This window comes from Mirounga angustirostris, unplaced genomic scaffold (assembly GCF_029215605.1).
Source record: "Mirounga angustirostris isolate CCGP_5_RB_7025 unplaced genomic scaffold, mMirAng1.0.hap1 SCAF_6, whole genome shotgun sequence".
Taxonomy (NCBI): Eukaryota; Metazoa; Chordata; class Mammalia; order Carnivora; family Phocidae; genus Mirounga; species Mirounga angustirostris.
The window spans coordinates 26610238-26627810 of NW_026991714.1; the positions used below are offsets into that span (position 1 = coordinate 26610238).

The following is a 17573-nucleotide window of genomic DNA, read 5'->3' on the forward strand; positions in this document are numbered from 1 at the left end:
AGATCTTAGGTCCAACCAAGACAAGGCGAGAGTAAGGGGCAATTCAGGGCCAAACTTTAGAAAGGACTCTAGCTGTGTGTGTGTGTGTGTGTGTGTGTGTCTGCGTGCGTGTGCCTGTGTGCTTTGCATCCCATTCTAGCAAGGGTAATTGGGAGGGAAACTATAATGGGAGAAAGACTAGTTCTGTTTTGCAAATGACTTCTGTTATCAAGCAAGACCCAGCCCCATTATGAATTATTCATTTTTTCTGCCCTAGCCCAAGTTTTAAAGAAATGAAGTAGGCAGTGTGCTTGTGCCCATGGAGTGTGAGCTGGGGCAGGCAGGAGACGTGGGGATGAGACTTCATACTCCAGAAGCTTTTTCCTCCAGGGCCGGCTCCACCTTCAGAAGCAGCCTGTTCAAACAGCCGGCAGAGTTTGGGCTGTCCTTCTCCATCATACTTTTCCTAACAGACCAGGGGGAGCCCACAAAGTCCTTTCCTCCCTTTGATGTGTTCAGAGAGAGCAGGGAACTTGATCGAGCACCGGGATGAAAGGGGCAGGGAGTTCTGAGTTCTGAGATACGAAAGCTCAGCACCCAAATGACCTGCCAGGAAGCGGTTTTGGCCCAAACCTGGGGCCTCATCAGTCCTGCCAGAGACTCGGTGAATGGGACAATTAACAGAACGGAACAGAACAAAAACTTGGGGAAAGGAGAAGGGGAGAGCCCCAGAGGCAAGGTAGGAAAAAAAGGTGCTAATATCAGGGGAATGAATTTTTCCAGAATGTATTTCATTAAAAAAAAAAAAAAAAAAGGCAAAGAGAATAAGAAATGACTGCCACTCTGGCTCTCATCCTTCCCAGTTCATCCTTTCTCAAAAGCTCCGGCTTCACTGTGCCCCGACTGTGGGTTCCGCCCGAAGCGAGCCGAGGAAAGCTTGTCCCACCAGCGCGTGGACCTGGCAGGTGGGGCCGCGAGTTGCCAGAGGGCTGTGTTGGCAGAGGAGCGTGGCAGGGGCCAGTGATAAGCTGAGTTCCAGGCTGGCATGGATGGGGGTCTCGATGCGGCGTGGCGGGTCCCTCCTCAAACTCCAGCAGACACTCAGTGACATTACCCACGAGTGGAGACACATTGAGGACAGCACAGGTAATAGTGGGCATGGGTTTTTATTCTCAGTGCACGGCAGTCTGGTTTCTGCTCATCAGCAACAAGCTTTATTGGTTCCAAAAAAAAAAATTATCCCTTTTTTCCCCATCTTTTCAAACTCCTCTTCTTCCCGTCTCAGTGGACAACGTATTTGAATTTCAGATTTGCCAGTTTACAGCATTTTTTTTCCCTACAAACCATATAAATACATGCAAACCATTGTACAAAGAGCTTAAATAATATCAGAATGCAAATACAGATTGGGTGCACCGTTAAGCCGACTGCAAATTATGGCCACACACACTGGGGTACACATTGCTTGGATATCACCATGTTTGTTTATGTCATGCAGACCACAATAGTCAATCTTTTGTTTTGTTTTTCTTTTTTATACAAAAATACCAGTGCTTGTTATTCTAGTTACTGAAAAAAAAAAAAAAAAAGAAACTCAAAATTCCTATCTGCGTGCTGATTTGAAAAGGACAGCGTAGATAGATTTGTTGGCACATATAATACATGGCATGTTCACAGATGGCCTATATACAGATGGGGAGCAAACACGAACCAAAGGCCAGTTCGGTCACGGGGAGCTCACTTGCCTCCGTCTCTCCTCATCAAGAGGAAAGGGGACAGCAGGCCTGACAGCAGGGCTTGGGAGGCAAAGCATGGCACTGAGCTACATGGAAGGGCATCTGGTCTATTCTGAGGAAAAGGCTAGAATGGCTTCAGAATAGCAGGCATTTACAAGTGCCTCATCCCCACCACTGCAGTAGGTGGTCCCTAGATATGGAGAGTGAGGAAGTGTGCACTTGGTGATGGTATCACGGGCTGCTTCGATCGATCGTGAGGCAAAGAAAGCAGGAGAGAAAGGAGGTGAGGCATTTCGAGGTTGCATGCGGACTTGCCCCCACCCCCGCCAGGTTTTCGGTTTTCGGCAGTGAGGTAATCGCTCAGATAGAACTGTGCGAACTCTCCCCTCTGAAGCTCAAGTGGAAGAAGAAACCCAGACCCTACAGAACCCACAAGTGTCAGAAGGACTGCGAGGTGGTCTCTCTGACACCTTTAGGGATGGGGGAGTCGTCATTTCAGAGGGCAGAGGGCACCTCTGGGAAGGACCTAGCCCCAAGGCGGTCACCCCGGGTTAGAACCGGCCTTTGTGACTTCCACTTAGAACTCTCTCCCCCATCTCATATATCGCACACAACCTTTCTAGGAGAGGGCAAGTCCCAAATCAGAGCTTTGCACAAAAACTCACTAATGGAAAACTCCCAGGGTGAAGAACCCATAAAACATGCGTGAAAGAACCATAAAATATGCAAAGCCCCAATCAGAGCATCCTTGCAGCCCGAGAGATATTCACGCCTTGGGTACCACTATACCAGCTACTCATCAAAAAACAACATCCAGCCAAGGCCCTTGACCCTGATCACTAGTTACTAAAAGGCCTGGCACCCATCTCCATGGGGGACGCACACTCCCTTCTCGCTGGCTGCTTTCCTTCCCATCCACAGGCCACTGCCCACTTTCCTAGGTTTCTCTAGGAGAATTATTTCCCCTTCTCCCCATCAGACCCTTTTCAGATCGAAAGCACCATATGGGGGGAAAGCTTTATTACCTTACGCCATATTTACTCACTGCCAGTTGGATCACTAAAACTGAATAGAAAAAAACTTATATAAAAAACATATGCACATAAACACTGAAACTTACTCAATTCCATATCAACAAAATTTATATTAAAAAAGTCTAGAACCCAATACATTTTTTTTCCCTAAGTATAAAGATGGCTGTTTGGAGAAAGGAAGTACGGTGCATTGGTTTTATAACCAGTCACAAATATGCTAAGTCGCCTGTCACATCCAACAGCTGGTTATATGCTCCTTCCACAGGGTAACATGACAGCACTTTATTTCAAATCCTTTAAACAAAATACATATGGCTGACTCAAAAATATCCGTTTCTGAGCTAAAGAAAACTATATATTTTTGCATAATATTCTCTATTTTCTCTCCTACCATGGAAACTAAAAGATACACAAAAGCCATTGACTTTAAACAAGTAGACACAAGCCCTCAAGAGTAACCTGTCCGGCACCACGAGTCTTTTGGGAGCAGGAAGGGTGCAATAGCCTCCGAAGTTTGTTATTGGCTTGTTTTTTAAGCTGATCTGAGGTAATAAAAGACTTGACAGAACGAAATCTTCCAATGTACTTAATAAATATATATGTGCACACCTAACACCTTGGGTGAGCTGTTATTCCCACATGAGGATTTAAGACAGAGAAAAGATTGCTGAAGCATGTGACCTTTACAAAACCCAAGTCAAATCTGGCGGGTTGCGCAGCAGTGGGGATGTGGAGCGGGTATTGTGTCTTTGCTCTTCCTACCTCGGACAGCTCAGGAGGAAGGGGGGAGGGAGGAGGGATCCCGAAGAGAAGAGAAGGCGGAGAGCATAGGTTCCGGCCACCTTGCGCTCACAAGTGGAAGTCTGGCAGTTCATAAGAGCCTCAAGCCCCACCCCACACTGCCATCACTCTTGAAACAGGGGGAACGGGCTTCATTTCTTTCATGGGAATTGGTAGACGTGAGTTAACGAGCCCCTGCACAGAAGAGCTTACGTCAACACCAGCAGGGATAAAAATGGAGCTCCTGCAAACGTGGCTCCACCTTGTCCCATTAAGGAACACTTAAAAAAATCTCCTAGTGAGGTCCCTACCTCCTGAGAGGCAGGCGCGTGGGGGATGCTCTGGGCAGCGTTCAGGGAAGGAAGGCACAGGGCTTTCGTGTGCAGCAGTTGAGCACATTCTGGAGAGGGCCTCGAGGGGGGCGTGTGGGAGCAAAGGAAGAGAGGAAGGAGAACTTTCCAGGGTGGGTCTTTTGCTCCTTTAAGTCAGCAAAATGTCACTGGACCCCACTTGGGATGGGTATTTTCAAATGCGGAATATGTGAGAAAGGTTGGGGCCTATTGAGAGACCAGACGAGTTAGGGGCCGCGACAGAGCAGAATGAGAAAGCTGAGGGGTATGTCAAAGCTGGTACTTGGGCGCCTAAGCTCAAGGTGTCTGGTTTCTCAGAACCTGCTAGAATGGCCTCTCCCAAGTCTTCTCAGTACGCACTCCTGCAACAAGCAGGTCCTGTCTCAGAAGAGCTGTGGCAGAAGGCTTTGAAAGCAGGAGTGGTCAACCCAGGGAGGATGGCACAAGAGTTGACTTTGATGGTCTGTCTTGTTGTGGACCTGCCAGCTGCTGGTCCTTAATATCCCAGTCCAGTTAGGAGGCAGGGCCATTCCCAATCTATTCTTTTGCCACCACTTTAGCAATAGAAGAAAGCTCAGGCTTATGGGAAAAACTATATAACGAACATATGCGAGCTTCACGGTCAAAGCTGATCTCCCTGGCACTTAGAAAGGACACACACCTGACAAGATAGCAGTTCAGAAGGGGAAGGTAACCTGGCAACAACAGAAATACATTCTTACCAGCTCTCAATTGCTTCAAGAGGATCCCATTAGCAAAGAACCTATCTGCCTCTAGGACTAAGCCAAGGATTCCATTGGGGCCAGAAGGGGGAATGGCCAAAGTTGACTCAATTCAGCCATGTCCATTCCACTTTCTTAATCATCACAACTTAAAAAAAAAAAGAAAAGAAAAAAGAACAAGAAAGAGTGAAGATAAGGGAGACAGTGGTCACAAAAGACCAAAAGAACCTTAGGGAGGTTTGACTAGAAGGGCAGAAAGAGCTAGAGGGCTTTAGGTGTAAGTTTTGAAAATGGGGAAGTCATTTTAAAAACAATCACTCTATAGGCTGATTCTATACAGTCCATTCCTACCTCAACACATTGCATTTGGGGACATTTGTCTCTCGGAACCCTCGACTTAGCTTATAAATGGCACAGACTCATAGGGTAAAATCCAGAGGTCAGGAGATGGTGACATAACGTATGTATACTAAGGAGGGTCTGGGTTGGGGTAGATGCCAAGAGGATTGTCATCATTTCTTTAAAAATGACAACTGATACACCCAAGGAGTAGATCCTACCATTCATTACCTGCCTGGGGTTTGACTGGGTCCTGCTACAAACCCCAGCTCAAGTTTAAGTCGACATCCTCGTAGGTCTCTGCTCTTGCCTCTTCATGGTCAGGTGGGAGTTCACACATACTTGGGAGCAGCTGACATGACAGTGAAAAGTCCCATCGTCACCTTACTGATGGGATAGATGAAAAAGGACATGGAGAAAGCGGGGATGGGAGTCAGAGAATGAAGTTCAAACAGATGTCTCCAGGCTGTGCAGAGGGCTCTCTGAGTGGGAGGCAACAATTTGCACTTGGCTGCAGTCCACCGCATTGTTGTTTTTGTTGGCGTATGGCGTGACCTCACCGTCCAACAGGAGCACCCTAGTCCCAGCCTTAGGACTGTCAAGATTTTCCTCCTCGTGCTCATCCAGGAGTGGTGTTCGTGGCACCTCCTCATCTATGGCGAATTCAGGGTGGGTCATGAAGTTGTGGATGGAGTTTTGGTTCTTGGGTTTCTGAATGCTTTCATGGAGGGAACTATGGAACGCTTTGACCACTTTGATCTATACCGGGGGGGAAGGAAAAGGAGGAGGAGAAAACATGAAGGTGAGAATGGACCAGTAGAACAAAGAACTGGTGGTTTGAGGTGAGAAACAAAACTCCAACTACAAAACACTACTGCGCAACAACCAAAACCAAACACGTAAGAAGAGATTATGGAACACCAGAAACATCAAATTTCAAGCATGGGGGTGGGGTGGGGTGAGTAATGGCAAACAACTGAATATTTCAAAGCTGCATTAAAAAAAAAAAAAAAGGTAGAAAACCCAAAGCAAAGTTAGCATTCCCAAACAATCCATTCTTAAAATGAAACAGAAAACAAGGATTCATTAGTTCTTTTGGATGAGGGCAAGAACATAGGAACCAGGTGCAAATTAATAGCCAAACTTAAAAGATGATTCAGACATGTGGCTTTCTGTGTTGAGGCCAAACATTTTGTGAACGTGGAACGGAAAAATTACACATTGAAGTTTAGTTATCTGCTTAAAACCCTTAAAGAGTCAAACTCATCCCAATCCATACATAATACACTTCGGGTGGTAAGTGGCTACGGATACCGTGCAGCAAGGCAGACAAAACACTCTTCATTTGTGTCAGCAGCATGCAAGAAATTAAAACTCTTATACTCTCCAGTTGAATAATTGCTCTTTCAGTCAGGAAACATGCATATATTTCTATCCCACAACCTCTGCCACGTCCCCTGCCCGCCCCAGAAAGCGGAACTCCGCTCCTTCCGTCCCTCCCCTGGCAGATGGGGCTGAAGCACGGGTATGAGAAGATGCCTTCCTCCTGACCATGGAGAGAAGAGGGGGCTCTCCCAGTTCAAGTGCATGTCCATGCCTCTGGTGCATAACACCTGCGCCCCAGCTGTGGCTTTCTCCAGCTGTTTCTACATTGTGATGGGGGGCATGACCTCATGTGGGGAAGGGAAGGGATGGGACCAGGAGAGGAACCAGCCGGTTGGAGGCCGTGCTACAGACAAGTGGCTTTTCTGATGAGGCGGATGAAGAAGATGGAGGAATGGAAACACCATGTGGCTTCAGTGGGCAGAGGGAAACGCACTGCCCCGTAAGCGTCAAAGTCTCTTTCTACCGCACAAAAAAGGAAGGGAGTCAGTCAGTTGGGAGAAAAGGAAAAAACTAAACAACAACGGACTCCTGTGGTCAGCCTTTGCCTTATCCATGGGTCCCAGCTCTTTTGGCAGCCTGCTTTTCTGAACGGTAGGCCTCTCTGAAGTATGGTTTAGAACCTGGGTTGGCAGAATTGGGGTCGGGGCAGTAGGTTGGATCCCGAGACGGTGGAGACAGAGGCCAAGGGAGAGGAAAGTGGCTGGAGGACGGTTTTGATGGTGGGGAGGTGGCTGATCCTAGTCTTGTCCAAAAATCCTTCCCTCAGGAAAGAAATGAGGCTACTGTAGGAGAGACTGGTTGTGGTAGGAGGGGCAAGGGGGGGAGGCTGAATGGTGGCCTAGGGCCCCTCTTCCATGTCTCTGTTGTTTCAGCAAAGAATAGGTCCCTGGAGAAGAGGCAAGAATGTGCAGACAGAGGAGACACAAAGAGTCGGGCAATGCTATCACTGGGTAGACCCTTCAAGACTAACACACGAAGAGGATTCACTGAAGTTGTGTCTTCGCTGGCTAAGGCTTTCCTCATCTTGCCTCACTCCACAACAGCCTGGCAGACCCACCCAGGACTGAGGGTGCCCAGAGTTTAGAAGACAAAGGACTCTCTGCTGCTCAGTAGAATCTGCTCCACACTTCAGCCAAGAAGAAGCAAGGAACCTGGGCACACATTTGCCACGCTGAACAGAAGGTAAGGACCTAGGTTTCCATCCTTCTATGATTGCTGTTGACAATCTGATGGGTGAATTTTACCTGTCATGTTCTCTTTGCTCCAGACCTAGGTGAGATCAGATGGAACAGAGGCTCCATTTGGTCTTGCAGAGGCCCCCAAACTTTAACTGATCTCCGTCAAATCTGAGAGCAAGGCACCTTGGATGAAGTGAGTCCAAACCCAGTGCCTTCTCCCTGGTCAAGAGATGGGTTCAAAGCCATACCAACCCCTGTAGGAGGGATGACATAGCCCACACTTTTCACCTGCTCTTGAGATTTCCAAGTTTTTAACAAGTGCTGCAGAAGAAGAGGTACCTTTTTATACCACCAGTTGGTTATCTTCAGTATCAGTGATTTTCAAACTTCTTGGTTCTATTTTTTTTTTTTGAAGCTACTGAATACTTAATGAAAATAATTATATGTGAAGTCCAATAGAGAAAACAGATTTTTAAAAACTGGGGTTAGAGTCAGGGTCTGGAGCCCTGTTTTCTGGCTTTTCCTCTCACCTGTTGGGGTGATCAATAACAATGTTACAGGCAAACAATAAGGGAGATAAAAGTGAATTGGAATGGGTAGAGGGAAACAATAGGGAAGATGTCTTCTTTGGGGGAGCAAGGAACAGTCATCCGGCTAGACTGCAGGGCTTCTAGAATCTAAAGGGAAACCAGCATCCTGCAAGGGAAGCTCAAAGGAAGAGGAGTCAGGGAACTAGGTGGCACCTCTAGTGGCCTGGTGGGGGAGAGAAGGGTGAGGGGTGGAGGGCTTGGGGCTGTGCCAGAATGCTCCTCAGCTCCAACAGAGAATATATAACACATCCTGATGACCAATCACACGGATACATCACCACCAGTCTACCCCAAGCAAAGGTGGCCTCCTCCTTCCCTGATGCCTGGTGCGTGAGCAGAGTACGGGGAACAAGACAGAGATAGTGAAGTGGCCACTGTGAAAGCTGTAGGCATTCTCTACTCAGCCAATCAGCCCTTCCTTCCCCAGTTACTGTCCCTCAAAACCTCTGGGACATGGCTGTTCTGTGGCCTCTGTCCTACACGTAGAAGTGGCTGATTGAAGTGCCCTTTCTCGTGTCTCAGGAGTCCTTACCAGGCTGGACCTTTCGATTAGGTATGAGGGCTAAGGACCACTCTCTGGAGCTCAGTGAATGGGCAGATGAAGACTCCATTTCTTCAGCTAGATTCTATAGTCTTCTGTTCTCTTTTCAGAAACCAGGGGAAGAGAAGGAATTAAGGGTTTCCCTGTAGAGGGAAATCTTAAAGATTTAGCTACTGAAGGTTAGACAAATAACTGAATTCACTTGGAGATCTGGAATGGGGACGGGGGTCCTGAAATGCGTGACTATTTCTTCTAGGACGTCCGGGTAAGAAGGAGCAGCTGGAGAGACAGCGGGTATGGCTATCTCCTGACTCAATTTCTGCCTTTGAGGGTCAGCAGCTTACCCTCTTCCGTAAGAGCAATTCCATAAGAACCCGATGGGTTCTGTCTTCTGCTTAGTCTCTTTCCACCTTCAAATCACTGGGACAGCTGACACTAGCCCTTCCTCACAGAAAGGCATGATTAAAAAAGAACAGATACTAGTTAGAAGGTCAGGGAAAAGCTAGAAGAAAAAAGGAAATAAGAAAGGAATATGGAAGGACTAGAGGGAGAAGCTCTTAGATTTTCGCAGGGTAAGACTTACTCAGTTCTTTGACTGCTTTAGGGCCTAAATAAATATGTATCTATAGAAAACCCCACCCCTCATATCTCACACCAGAATACTTACATTTGGCCACAAAGACAACAAATAATCTGAGTCTGGTTAACCTGCACAGCTCACAATTATGTGAACCACAGACAGTGTAACTGTTCTTTCTTTACTGCACCCTCCCTTCCAGGGTTTTGGGGGGATAGGGGGAAGAAGAGATAAATAAAATACTCAAATATCTGAAGCTCACGACAGACTTAATACAAGGAGACTTCTTTCCCACCAAATAACTTAATAGCACTATCAGCAAAGAGCCTTCTCTCCTCTCTGTGTCCCATTTGGGGAAGGTAAAATGACCCGGAATTGTAAGGTGTAAGCATTAGCAAGAATCCAACCATCTACTGGTGGGAGCACCAGATCTTAGGTTAAACACTGACAACATTCCAGCTGATAGGCTGGCCGAGAAAGAGGCACCTAAAACTTCACGTGCAAAATAAGGCATGAAGGGCTGGCTACGGGTGAGACAGTCAAACTAGAGGAAAGGGGAAGCAAAAAACCAAACCAAATCAAAAGTTGCTCTTCAGAAATTCCTAGAAAGAAAAAAGCTGGAGTGAAGAAAATTAAGTTATTTGGACCTTTGCATATACATTTCTCCTGCCCAGATTTGAATACATTGATTCTTAAACCAGAGCTTGGTTTGCCGTCCCTGAAAAGTGAAACCTCGGGGACACTCAGCGCTGTGCAAGTGAACTGAGCTCCTTCTTTTCTTCACACTCAGCTGCAGCTTCTACACCAATGTGGGCAGCTCACGACAGGGCGGTAGCCCAGAAGGACCGTTATTATCGGCCAAGTTCAACGTCGGCTCAATGATGAGGGATCTCCTGGTAGAAAAGCCCATGGGAAGGGTAGCTCTCTTCATATTCTCTTTCAGGAGATCTGAAACTTGTCCCCCTTTCCTCCCATGAAGAGAGGGCTGGGTTTTCATTGGCCCAACCTCACCTCTAACCTCAGGAGATCGAGTTTAGACTCAAAGGAGCCAGAGAGGAGAGGAACACCACCATATCCAAACAAAGCAAAACCAACCAACCAACCAACCAACAAACAACTCAAAGTAAAGCCAAACAAACAAAAAACTCAAGGAAGAAACAGGCAGTGCAGAGGAACGATCAGAAAACAGGATTATTGTCTTTAAAATGATTATGGTTTAATAGTTTTTCAACATTAAAAAATAAAATAAAATAAAAGGGCACACAGTCTGGTTTGGGATTGGGATTTCTGTCCCATTTTTCTTCCCTTAAGTCAGAGGTCAAAGGGAAAAACCAAAAGGAAAAGATAACCATGATTGGTTAAAGTGGATGCCACGGTTGGTTAAAGTGGATGCCACGTGCTCTCTTGTGGTCATTTTAGCAAATCATGCATCATAATAGACTCTCACTCACTGCCCAGAGTAGGAGATGAGACAGCAGCAGGAACAGAAGTGGTGGGGGGAGATGTGACTGGCGCAACTGTTACATAGGATGAGCTAGGAACATGTTTAACATCAAGGTGCTGCCCCATGGTCTGTCGCTTTAGGACTCCCTTAAAAGAGGCTCCCGTCTGGAATGTGTTAATTACGTCGATCTGCAAAGAATCAGAGAGTGAGACAGCTTTGCTGCATAGTCCAGAGAGAGAGGGGAAGAAAGGGGGGGGGGATCCTGGAGGGTCAGGGAAGGGGGATGGAAAGTGCTGGGAAAAGGGGATAGGAGCAGGAGCAAGAGAGAAGATTCCCTCATACACAAAGCAACGGTGAGGAGAAGGGGAAAACCATTAATTGCATAGCACACTTCATTTCAAGAACAATTTGCCATGGAGTCCAAATACCCAGCCAGAATCCGGTCCTCTCTTCCCTTGCAGCCTACGAAGGACATTTTAGGTGTGCAGGTGTCCAAAAGTATCTACAGTTTAAAGGGACTTCTCTACCCCGTGACTCCTAACAGAGAGTGACAGCTTATTCATTGTGTTGATCTGGACTCTTAAAAAATAAGGCATATGCCATTTAAGATAGAAGGTGGAGTATATATAGTAACTGAATTTTGAGCCTCAGGAACCTCTGAACCAATTAAGTTGACTATCGATTTTTGCAGATTTTGCAGGAAAAGAATTCCTGCGTTTAAAGAAAAAAAGCGAGGCTGGTAGTAGGCCACACACAGGTGGCTGGGGTGGAAAGGCTCCTAGCCCCCGGCTGCTGGGCTCACCTGCTTCTGGGTGTCTGTTCTGAGACCCCCCTCCTTGGGCTGAAGCAGACAGGGCCCCTGAGAAGGGAGCTCAGGAACCCAGCAGCCAGGCTCCTTAGCGAGAATGCCGCCGGCACCGGGGGTCCTGAAACGTCTGGCAACGTCTGACAATAACTCGGTAGCTAGACTGAGGGCGGGGGAGCAAGACGTGCTGGTTGGCGGTGGTGGTCAGTGGCTACAGTCTAGCAAGTGGTCTCTGGCTCTCTGTGTCCTACTTCTCAGACACAGAGGTGATTTGTGCCGTTTGGTTACCAATCACGGCCTTGGTCTGGGGCCTGGGACAAACCTACTGTCCTGATCTCCGACCCCTAAGTGACAAGGAACAAATCAAAAGGAATTCCTCTATCCTTCAGGATCTGGTAGAACCATCTTAAAAAACGCCCACAGGCTTAATAGCAGGGGCCGACTCCATTCATTTCACTTTGTTTCCCCAGGTGGGAAGGTAACAAAACAGGCACCTTGGGAGACAGACAGTTGTTCTTATTTATAAAGCTTCCTGAGAAGCCACAGAATGTTTAGGGTTGGTTTCCAGATTCAGACCAAAGTCTGAGCTAAACTACCATCCCTTCATCACGTTATATAGTTTTTAGTTCCGGGGCAAGGAGGGGCCTGATCCTGTGGGAGGGAAGGGGCTGCACATGGGGATGGGGGGCCACGACGGGGATGGGGGACTGTAACGGGGAAGGTACTTTCCTGAGCTTGTTCGCGTCACAAGGCCCCCACTTCCACAGTGAAAACTGTGCAGGTCGTGCATCCGAACCCAGGGGTATAGAGTCAAGGGAGTGGGAATTGGGAGTAGAAAGGAAGGGAGATCCATGAATCTCAGCCCCCCGCGACGGAAGACTGGTGAGGGGCCAAGGAGATGCTGGAACCAGGGAATCCTGGGCTAGGGAAAAAACAATATCACAGAGGAGAAGAGGAGGCAGTGACCCTGAAGGGAGAAAAGCAGACAGGTTATTTTGAAAGGAGCAGACCTGAAGGAAAGCACCGGGGCTTTAGAGACAAGAGCCAGTGGGGGGGGGGTGGGGGGGGGTGGGGGGGTGGTTTGCAGGCCCTGGGGAGCTTCCCTCTCTGGGGGGAGGAACCCGAGAGAGGAGAAAGGAGCCCCAGTGCTTCCCTAACTAGCCCTGCCTTCCCACTTCCATCACCGTCTTGCCTATGGGGGACAAGTTCCCAGCAGGTATGCAGTGGTGAGGCTTCATTTGATCTCTCTTCCCTATGACCGAACGAGGTGGGCTTGACTAGGGAACTTTCTACGCCATCGGCAGCTAATTTTTGAGAGTGGAACTTGTTTCTGGGATCTCCAGCCAACCAGTAGAGAGGAATAGGCCTGCTCTCTGGAGACGGGAAATCTCAGGACTCAGAACAGAGGCATATAGGGCAAGAACAGGGAACATGATAGAATGACCAGGGCCTAGACCAGCCCGCCCACCCAGGAGCAGGTGGTTACAGTTGCTGCATGGAAAGTGGGAAGAAAAACGTTACTGTAGGGCTCCACAGGCAGGGGGCTTAAGAGCAGCCGTCTATGTCATTTCAGAAATTGCGAGACGGGAAAAGGCTTGAGGAAATTATAGCTTCTTCCTTTTGGGGAAGCAAATCTGAATCCTGCAAAAGATACTCAGGCATTGAGAGACTTTTGTCATTTATACACACTGAGCTGTCAGATTCCCCACCATGGCCTTAAAGTGTGAGTGGGGAAGATATGAGAGGGTGAGTTTCTTTTACAAAGACCCCTCCGATAACGGCTGTGTTACCCGCCAGCAGCCTGGGGACGCATACAAAGTGTATGCTGGTGATGCTGGCTTAGGGCTATTGTCTAGTTCCTTCCTCCTGAAGGGTAGGGATAGACTCTGAACATCTCCCACCCTGACGTCAGGTCTGGTGCTTGCAAGAGACCTTACACAGGAAGCTTGCTGGCCACAGGGAGGGTGGCAAAATGGGCTTTAGAACCGACTGGAAGCTAAAGGACGATGCCACCAGTTTGCGTCCGGTGCTCTGGGCCCTATGACTCCTCTCCTCCCAGAGAAGCCCAGGCAGCTCGCCCCTGGAGCTAGGGAGCTCGGGCTGCCCACCGGCAGTGAGCCTTAGGGAGGGAAGAGATGTTGGCCACCAGGAGCGGCTGCCCCTCCCACACTTCCCAACATGGAGAGATGTCTTCTCCCGGCAGGGGGACCGGCCACTATCAGAGTACCTGAGTCTGGATACGGTTCAGGCCCCGGAACCAGAGGATCTGGCCTCGGCGCAGCTCCATCTCTGCATGGTCAATTTCGTCCAGCCCCTCCGCGTCCTTGGTGATCTCCTCTTTGGTGGTGCCGTGCCCAGCCTCCTTTAGGAACTTCAGGGATTGGGTAGGTATCGTGGAGATGATCTGAGAACAGGTGCAGCAAAAGGGGAGACACCAGAATCAGGGTGAGAGGGCTGTCCCTCAGCTCACATGGGGTCAGGCCCTTGCATAGGTCACTCTTTGCCCCAACACCCATTGAGGGGGGCAGCAGGAGAGGTGCCAACCTAGCCAGGCAAGCACTCCTCAGGGCCTACCAAATGGCAGGCCCTCAGGAAGGTTTTCTGTAGTTGTGGACACACGAAGGAGAACTGACATTTGCATGTGCGGCCAGCCATCTGCCTAGTTAGTTATATACTTGATTCTCCTTCTGTCTCAGTTCTTCATTTCCATTTTGCCATGTGTCTCTTAAGGGAAGTAGAACTATAATGCATGGCACATGGTAAGAAGGGACAGGGACCAGAGCCTGGGGGGAAACAAGTCTGGGGATAGGAGAGGATGATCCCATTGCAAGTGTATGGGCAAAGGGAAGGGAAGTGTCAGAAGGGAAGGACCCTCTTCTAGTTACCATGCGCAAAGTAATTCCTGTGTTACAAAACAAGGGTGAAAGGATACTAGAGGTTTTCTTGGGCTTGGAGCGAGGAAGTGGGTGAGACAGGCCGGGGAAGAAGGGATACACAAGTATTATCAGACATGGGCAGGAGGTTGGGCTTGCAATTCAAAATAAGTCACTCAAGAAGCTCAGTCAATCAGTTCTCCCTGACACACAGACGAGGAGTAGACAGGGCTGGGATGAGAGAGGGACTGTATGAGCAGTTCAACATGGAGTCAAGGATTTTGAAATGGGAAGGATATCTGCTTTTGGATGATTGGAAGGAGCTGCTGTGATGCAGAAGGAAGGCTGGTCTCTAGCATCAAGGCTGTGTGGCCATGTGTGAGACTAGACCCAGACGGGACTTTCAGACAGCTGGTGAAACAACCAAGCTTCACCCAGGTGTAAAAGGGACCCATGGTAAAGAAACACCACCAAACAGAACAGGGTGGAGGGACTCATGGAAGGAACTGGGACAGCAATTGATCAGGGAGGCATCTGGGACGTAGGAAAGAAACAAGTAGCAGGTATATGGGGAAGGTCTGCAGTCCCAGGGAAGGATCTCTGGGGCCACTTAGAGCAAAGCCATTACCCAGGTGGCTAGGTGCCCATCAGTAGAGACTGGAGGTCTGTAAAGCAGAGCTTAGTCTGGCTCAGAGCTGAGGATGAGGGGGATGTGCAAAGTGGTATCTGGGAAGGAACAAAACTTACCAGACCTGATCCTATTATCATGTTAATAGCTAACTTTTACTGTGTACTTAGAGGGTACTAGACATTGTTCTAAGTCATTTCTGTGTTGTAACGGATTGGCTGATTAACAACGATGAACAATGATCCTGTTCTCCTAACTTGAGGAGACTGAGGAGGCACAGAGTGGTTAAGGCACTTGCTCAAAGTGACTCTACTTGTAGAAAGGAGATGTGGGATTCAAACCCGGGTAGCCGGTCCCAGAGTCCATGCTCTGAACTGGGTGCTACATTGCTTTTCTAGCGACCTGGTGGGTCTAGATTTATCTAAGGTGAGAGTCAGCCATTCAACCCAGTCAACCCAGTAAGGCCGTGGTGAACATGAGGGGTAGGGGAGCCCTAAACTAGGTCAGAGGAGCAGCTCACAGCCAGACTGTGGCTTCATTAAAATAAAGACTTCTGCTCTGTAAACTTCTACTTCTAAGACCCTTAATTTTGTTTTTCTCTTTTTAGCAAAATTCCATTGAAAATTTCCACTCCCATCTCAGAGACGCTAAGGGATCTGCCTGCCTCTAGGCATGGTTAGAGAAGAGATCCAAAGCCTCTGAAATGGTGGGCACTGATCATGCTACTCCAGGATCCTGCAAGACAGGAAAACCTCAAAAAGTGGGGGGAGGAAGGGGAGGGAAGGAGAAGATGCTGGTGAGGAGCTGGGAGGTGCCGCCGTCGCATGTCCCATCTCCTCCAGAGGAGAGAGAGTGTGCTGGCCACGCACCCGCATGGGGCGAGCCTGCTGGTACTCACCTGGCCCCACAGCAGCTCTCCGATGCCGATGAAGAGACACCAAAACCACTGAGACAGGGTGAGCTTCGTACAACTGAAGGGTTTACCCCCAAATTCCACAATGAGAATCTAGAACAGAGAAAGAGGCAGCCCACCATCAGGGAGGCGAGTCACGGGCAGCTAGCCCTCTAGCCGAGGCTACCAAAGCGACGTCAGAGCCCTGGCCCATGATCCCGGTGGTGCCAGTCCTGATCTGCTGGTCGGAGGAGGAGAAAGAAGAAATCTGAAAGGGGAGAAGAGAAGACAGACACAGTCTTTCTAGAGACCCTGAGGGGGAGACAGAGCTACTTACTATGAATATTATTAAGGTAAGAGGGGCAGATCCAGGGGGGCTGGAGGCTTCTCGTGACTACAGCCAGCGGGTGAGGTGCCAAGAGAAGGCGCAGAGATGGAGAGAAGGAATTGAAGAGGGGGGCCCATGAGGGGGACCCCGGCTGGGGAGGGCAGAAGCCCTTGGTATAGGGCGAGCTCAGAGTCTCCTGTATCTGCAGGTGTTCAGTGTACCTCGGACTGGGGCAAGGAGGAAGGGACCCAATCCTTTTACCCCAGGGCAGCCATGCCCTTGACCTCAGTTCTGCGAGAGGCTTATGTGTCCACCGCCTGTGCCCCATGCCACACTCCTCTCTGTCTGCGAACTGCGCAGCGTTTTCTACCAGGGGCCCCTCATGAACGAAGGCGCAGGGACAAGGACAGAGCCCTACAGCACGTACCCGCACGTCTCACGTACGCTGGCAGGAGGCATGGAAAGGACCGCGGGGAGTGACCCTCTTCTTGGCCACTCTGAAATTTCTGTGCTTTAGGAAGACAAGGAAAGGACCCCACCAATCTTATTTTATTTGCCCCCAACGTGTTGCCTTGCACCACAGCACTTGACCCAGCAAGCTCCAGTTCCGGAGCAATGTGCAAATGGAGGCCAACTGGGAATCCAAAAGCATTCGATCCGCAGCCCGAGTCCCCATCCTTCCCTCCCCCCTTCTCCTGGGTACCTAGGGAACGCTGTTCCCTGCTTCTGACCTCTGCCACCCAGCCCTCCTGCCCCGACTCCAGCCAGAGGCTCACCTGGCTGATGAAGGTGCCCAGGACCACGGCGCAGAAGATGAGGTTGCGGAAGATGCCCGCGAAGACGTTCCTCTCCCCGTGGATCTTGCGGGAATTGATCTCGTTGAAGAGCTGCATCAGCACAAAGGTGTTGAAAATAATGGTGTAGTGCTGGCTGGGGGGCGAGTGTAGAGGCGCCTTCCTCCCGCTATCAATGTCAAAGAATTTCTCACCTAGTGGGGACAAAGGAAGCATTAGCGGGTCACGTATGGTGTCGGCGAGCGCTCAGGTTGAGTCAGAACAGCACGTTGGTATGGCCAAACTGGTGGCTTACGGCTGGTGTCCATTCTAATGGGTCAGTAGCTGAGCTACACTAGTTATCGAACACTTTAAGTGTTAGCTCTGGTCTCAGCGTATCTGACTCTCTCTCCGCGTCCGCTCCAGTGACTGACTTCTCACGGTGCAGCGTGGGGGGAAAGCTGCCGAGGGTCAGGCAGACAACAGGCTCCATCTTAGTGCCACGATTTACTCACCACGTGACCCGAGCTTTAGTTTTATAATCTTTAAAAAATAATAAAAACTACAGAAAGCCACCGTGTGAAATTCTCAAGAGCAGCATGTCAAATAGCATGATGC

At 49.1% G+C, this 17573-nt stretch overlaps 1 protein-coding gene across 5 annotated transcripts in view; it reads right to left on the reverse strand.

Moving 5' to 3' along the window:
- Positions 1-1129: 1129 nt before the first annotated feature.
- ATP2B4 (ATPase plasma membrane Ca2+ transporting 4) overlaps positions 1130-17573 on the reverse strand; it is a 90198-nt gene continuing 73754 nt past the window's right edge. For 3 of the 5 annotated variants that reach the window (XM_045870519.3, XM_045870521.3, XM_064593972.1), the window contains exons 18-21: positions 16959-17170; positions 15861-15968; positions 13689-13865; positions 1130-5699 (exon numbers count right to left, since the gene is read on the reverse strand). In XM_045870519.3, coding sequence (XP_045726475.1) covers positions 5388-5699; positions 13689-13865; positions 15861-15968; positions 16959-17170 — 809 coding nt within the window. In that variant the 3' untranslated portion in view covers positions 1130-5387. Of the gene's footprint in view, positions 5700-10663; positions 10845-13688; positions 13866-15860; positions 15969-16958; positions 17171-17573 lie in introns of all 5 variants that reach the window. The other 2 variants (XM_045870524.3, XM_045870522.3) reach the window with 2 other exon arrangements.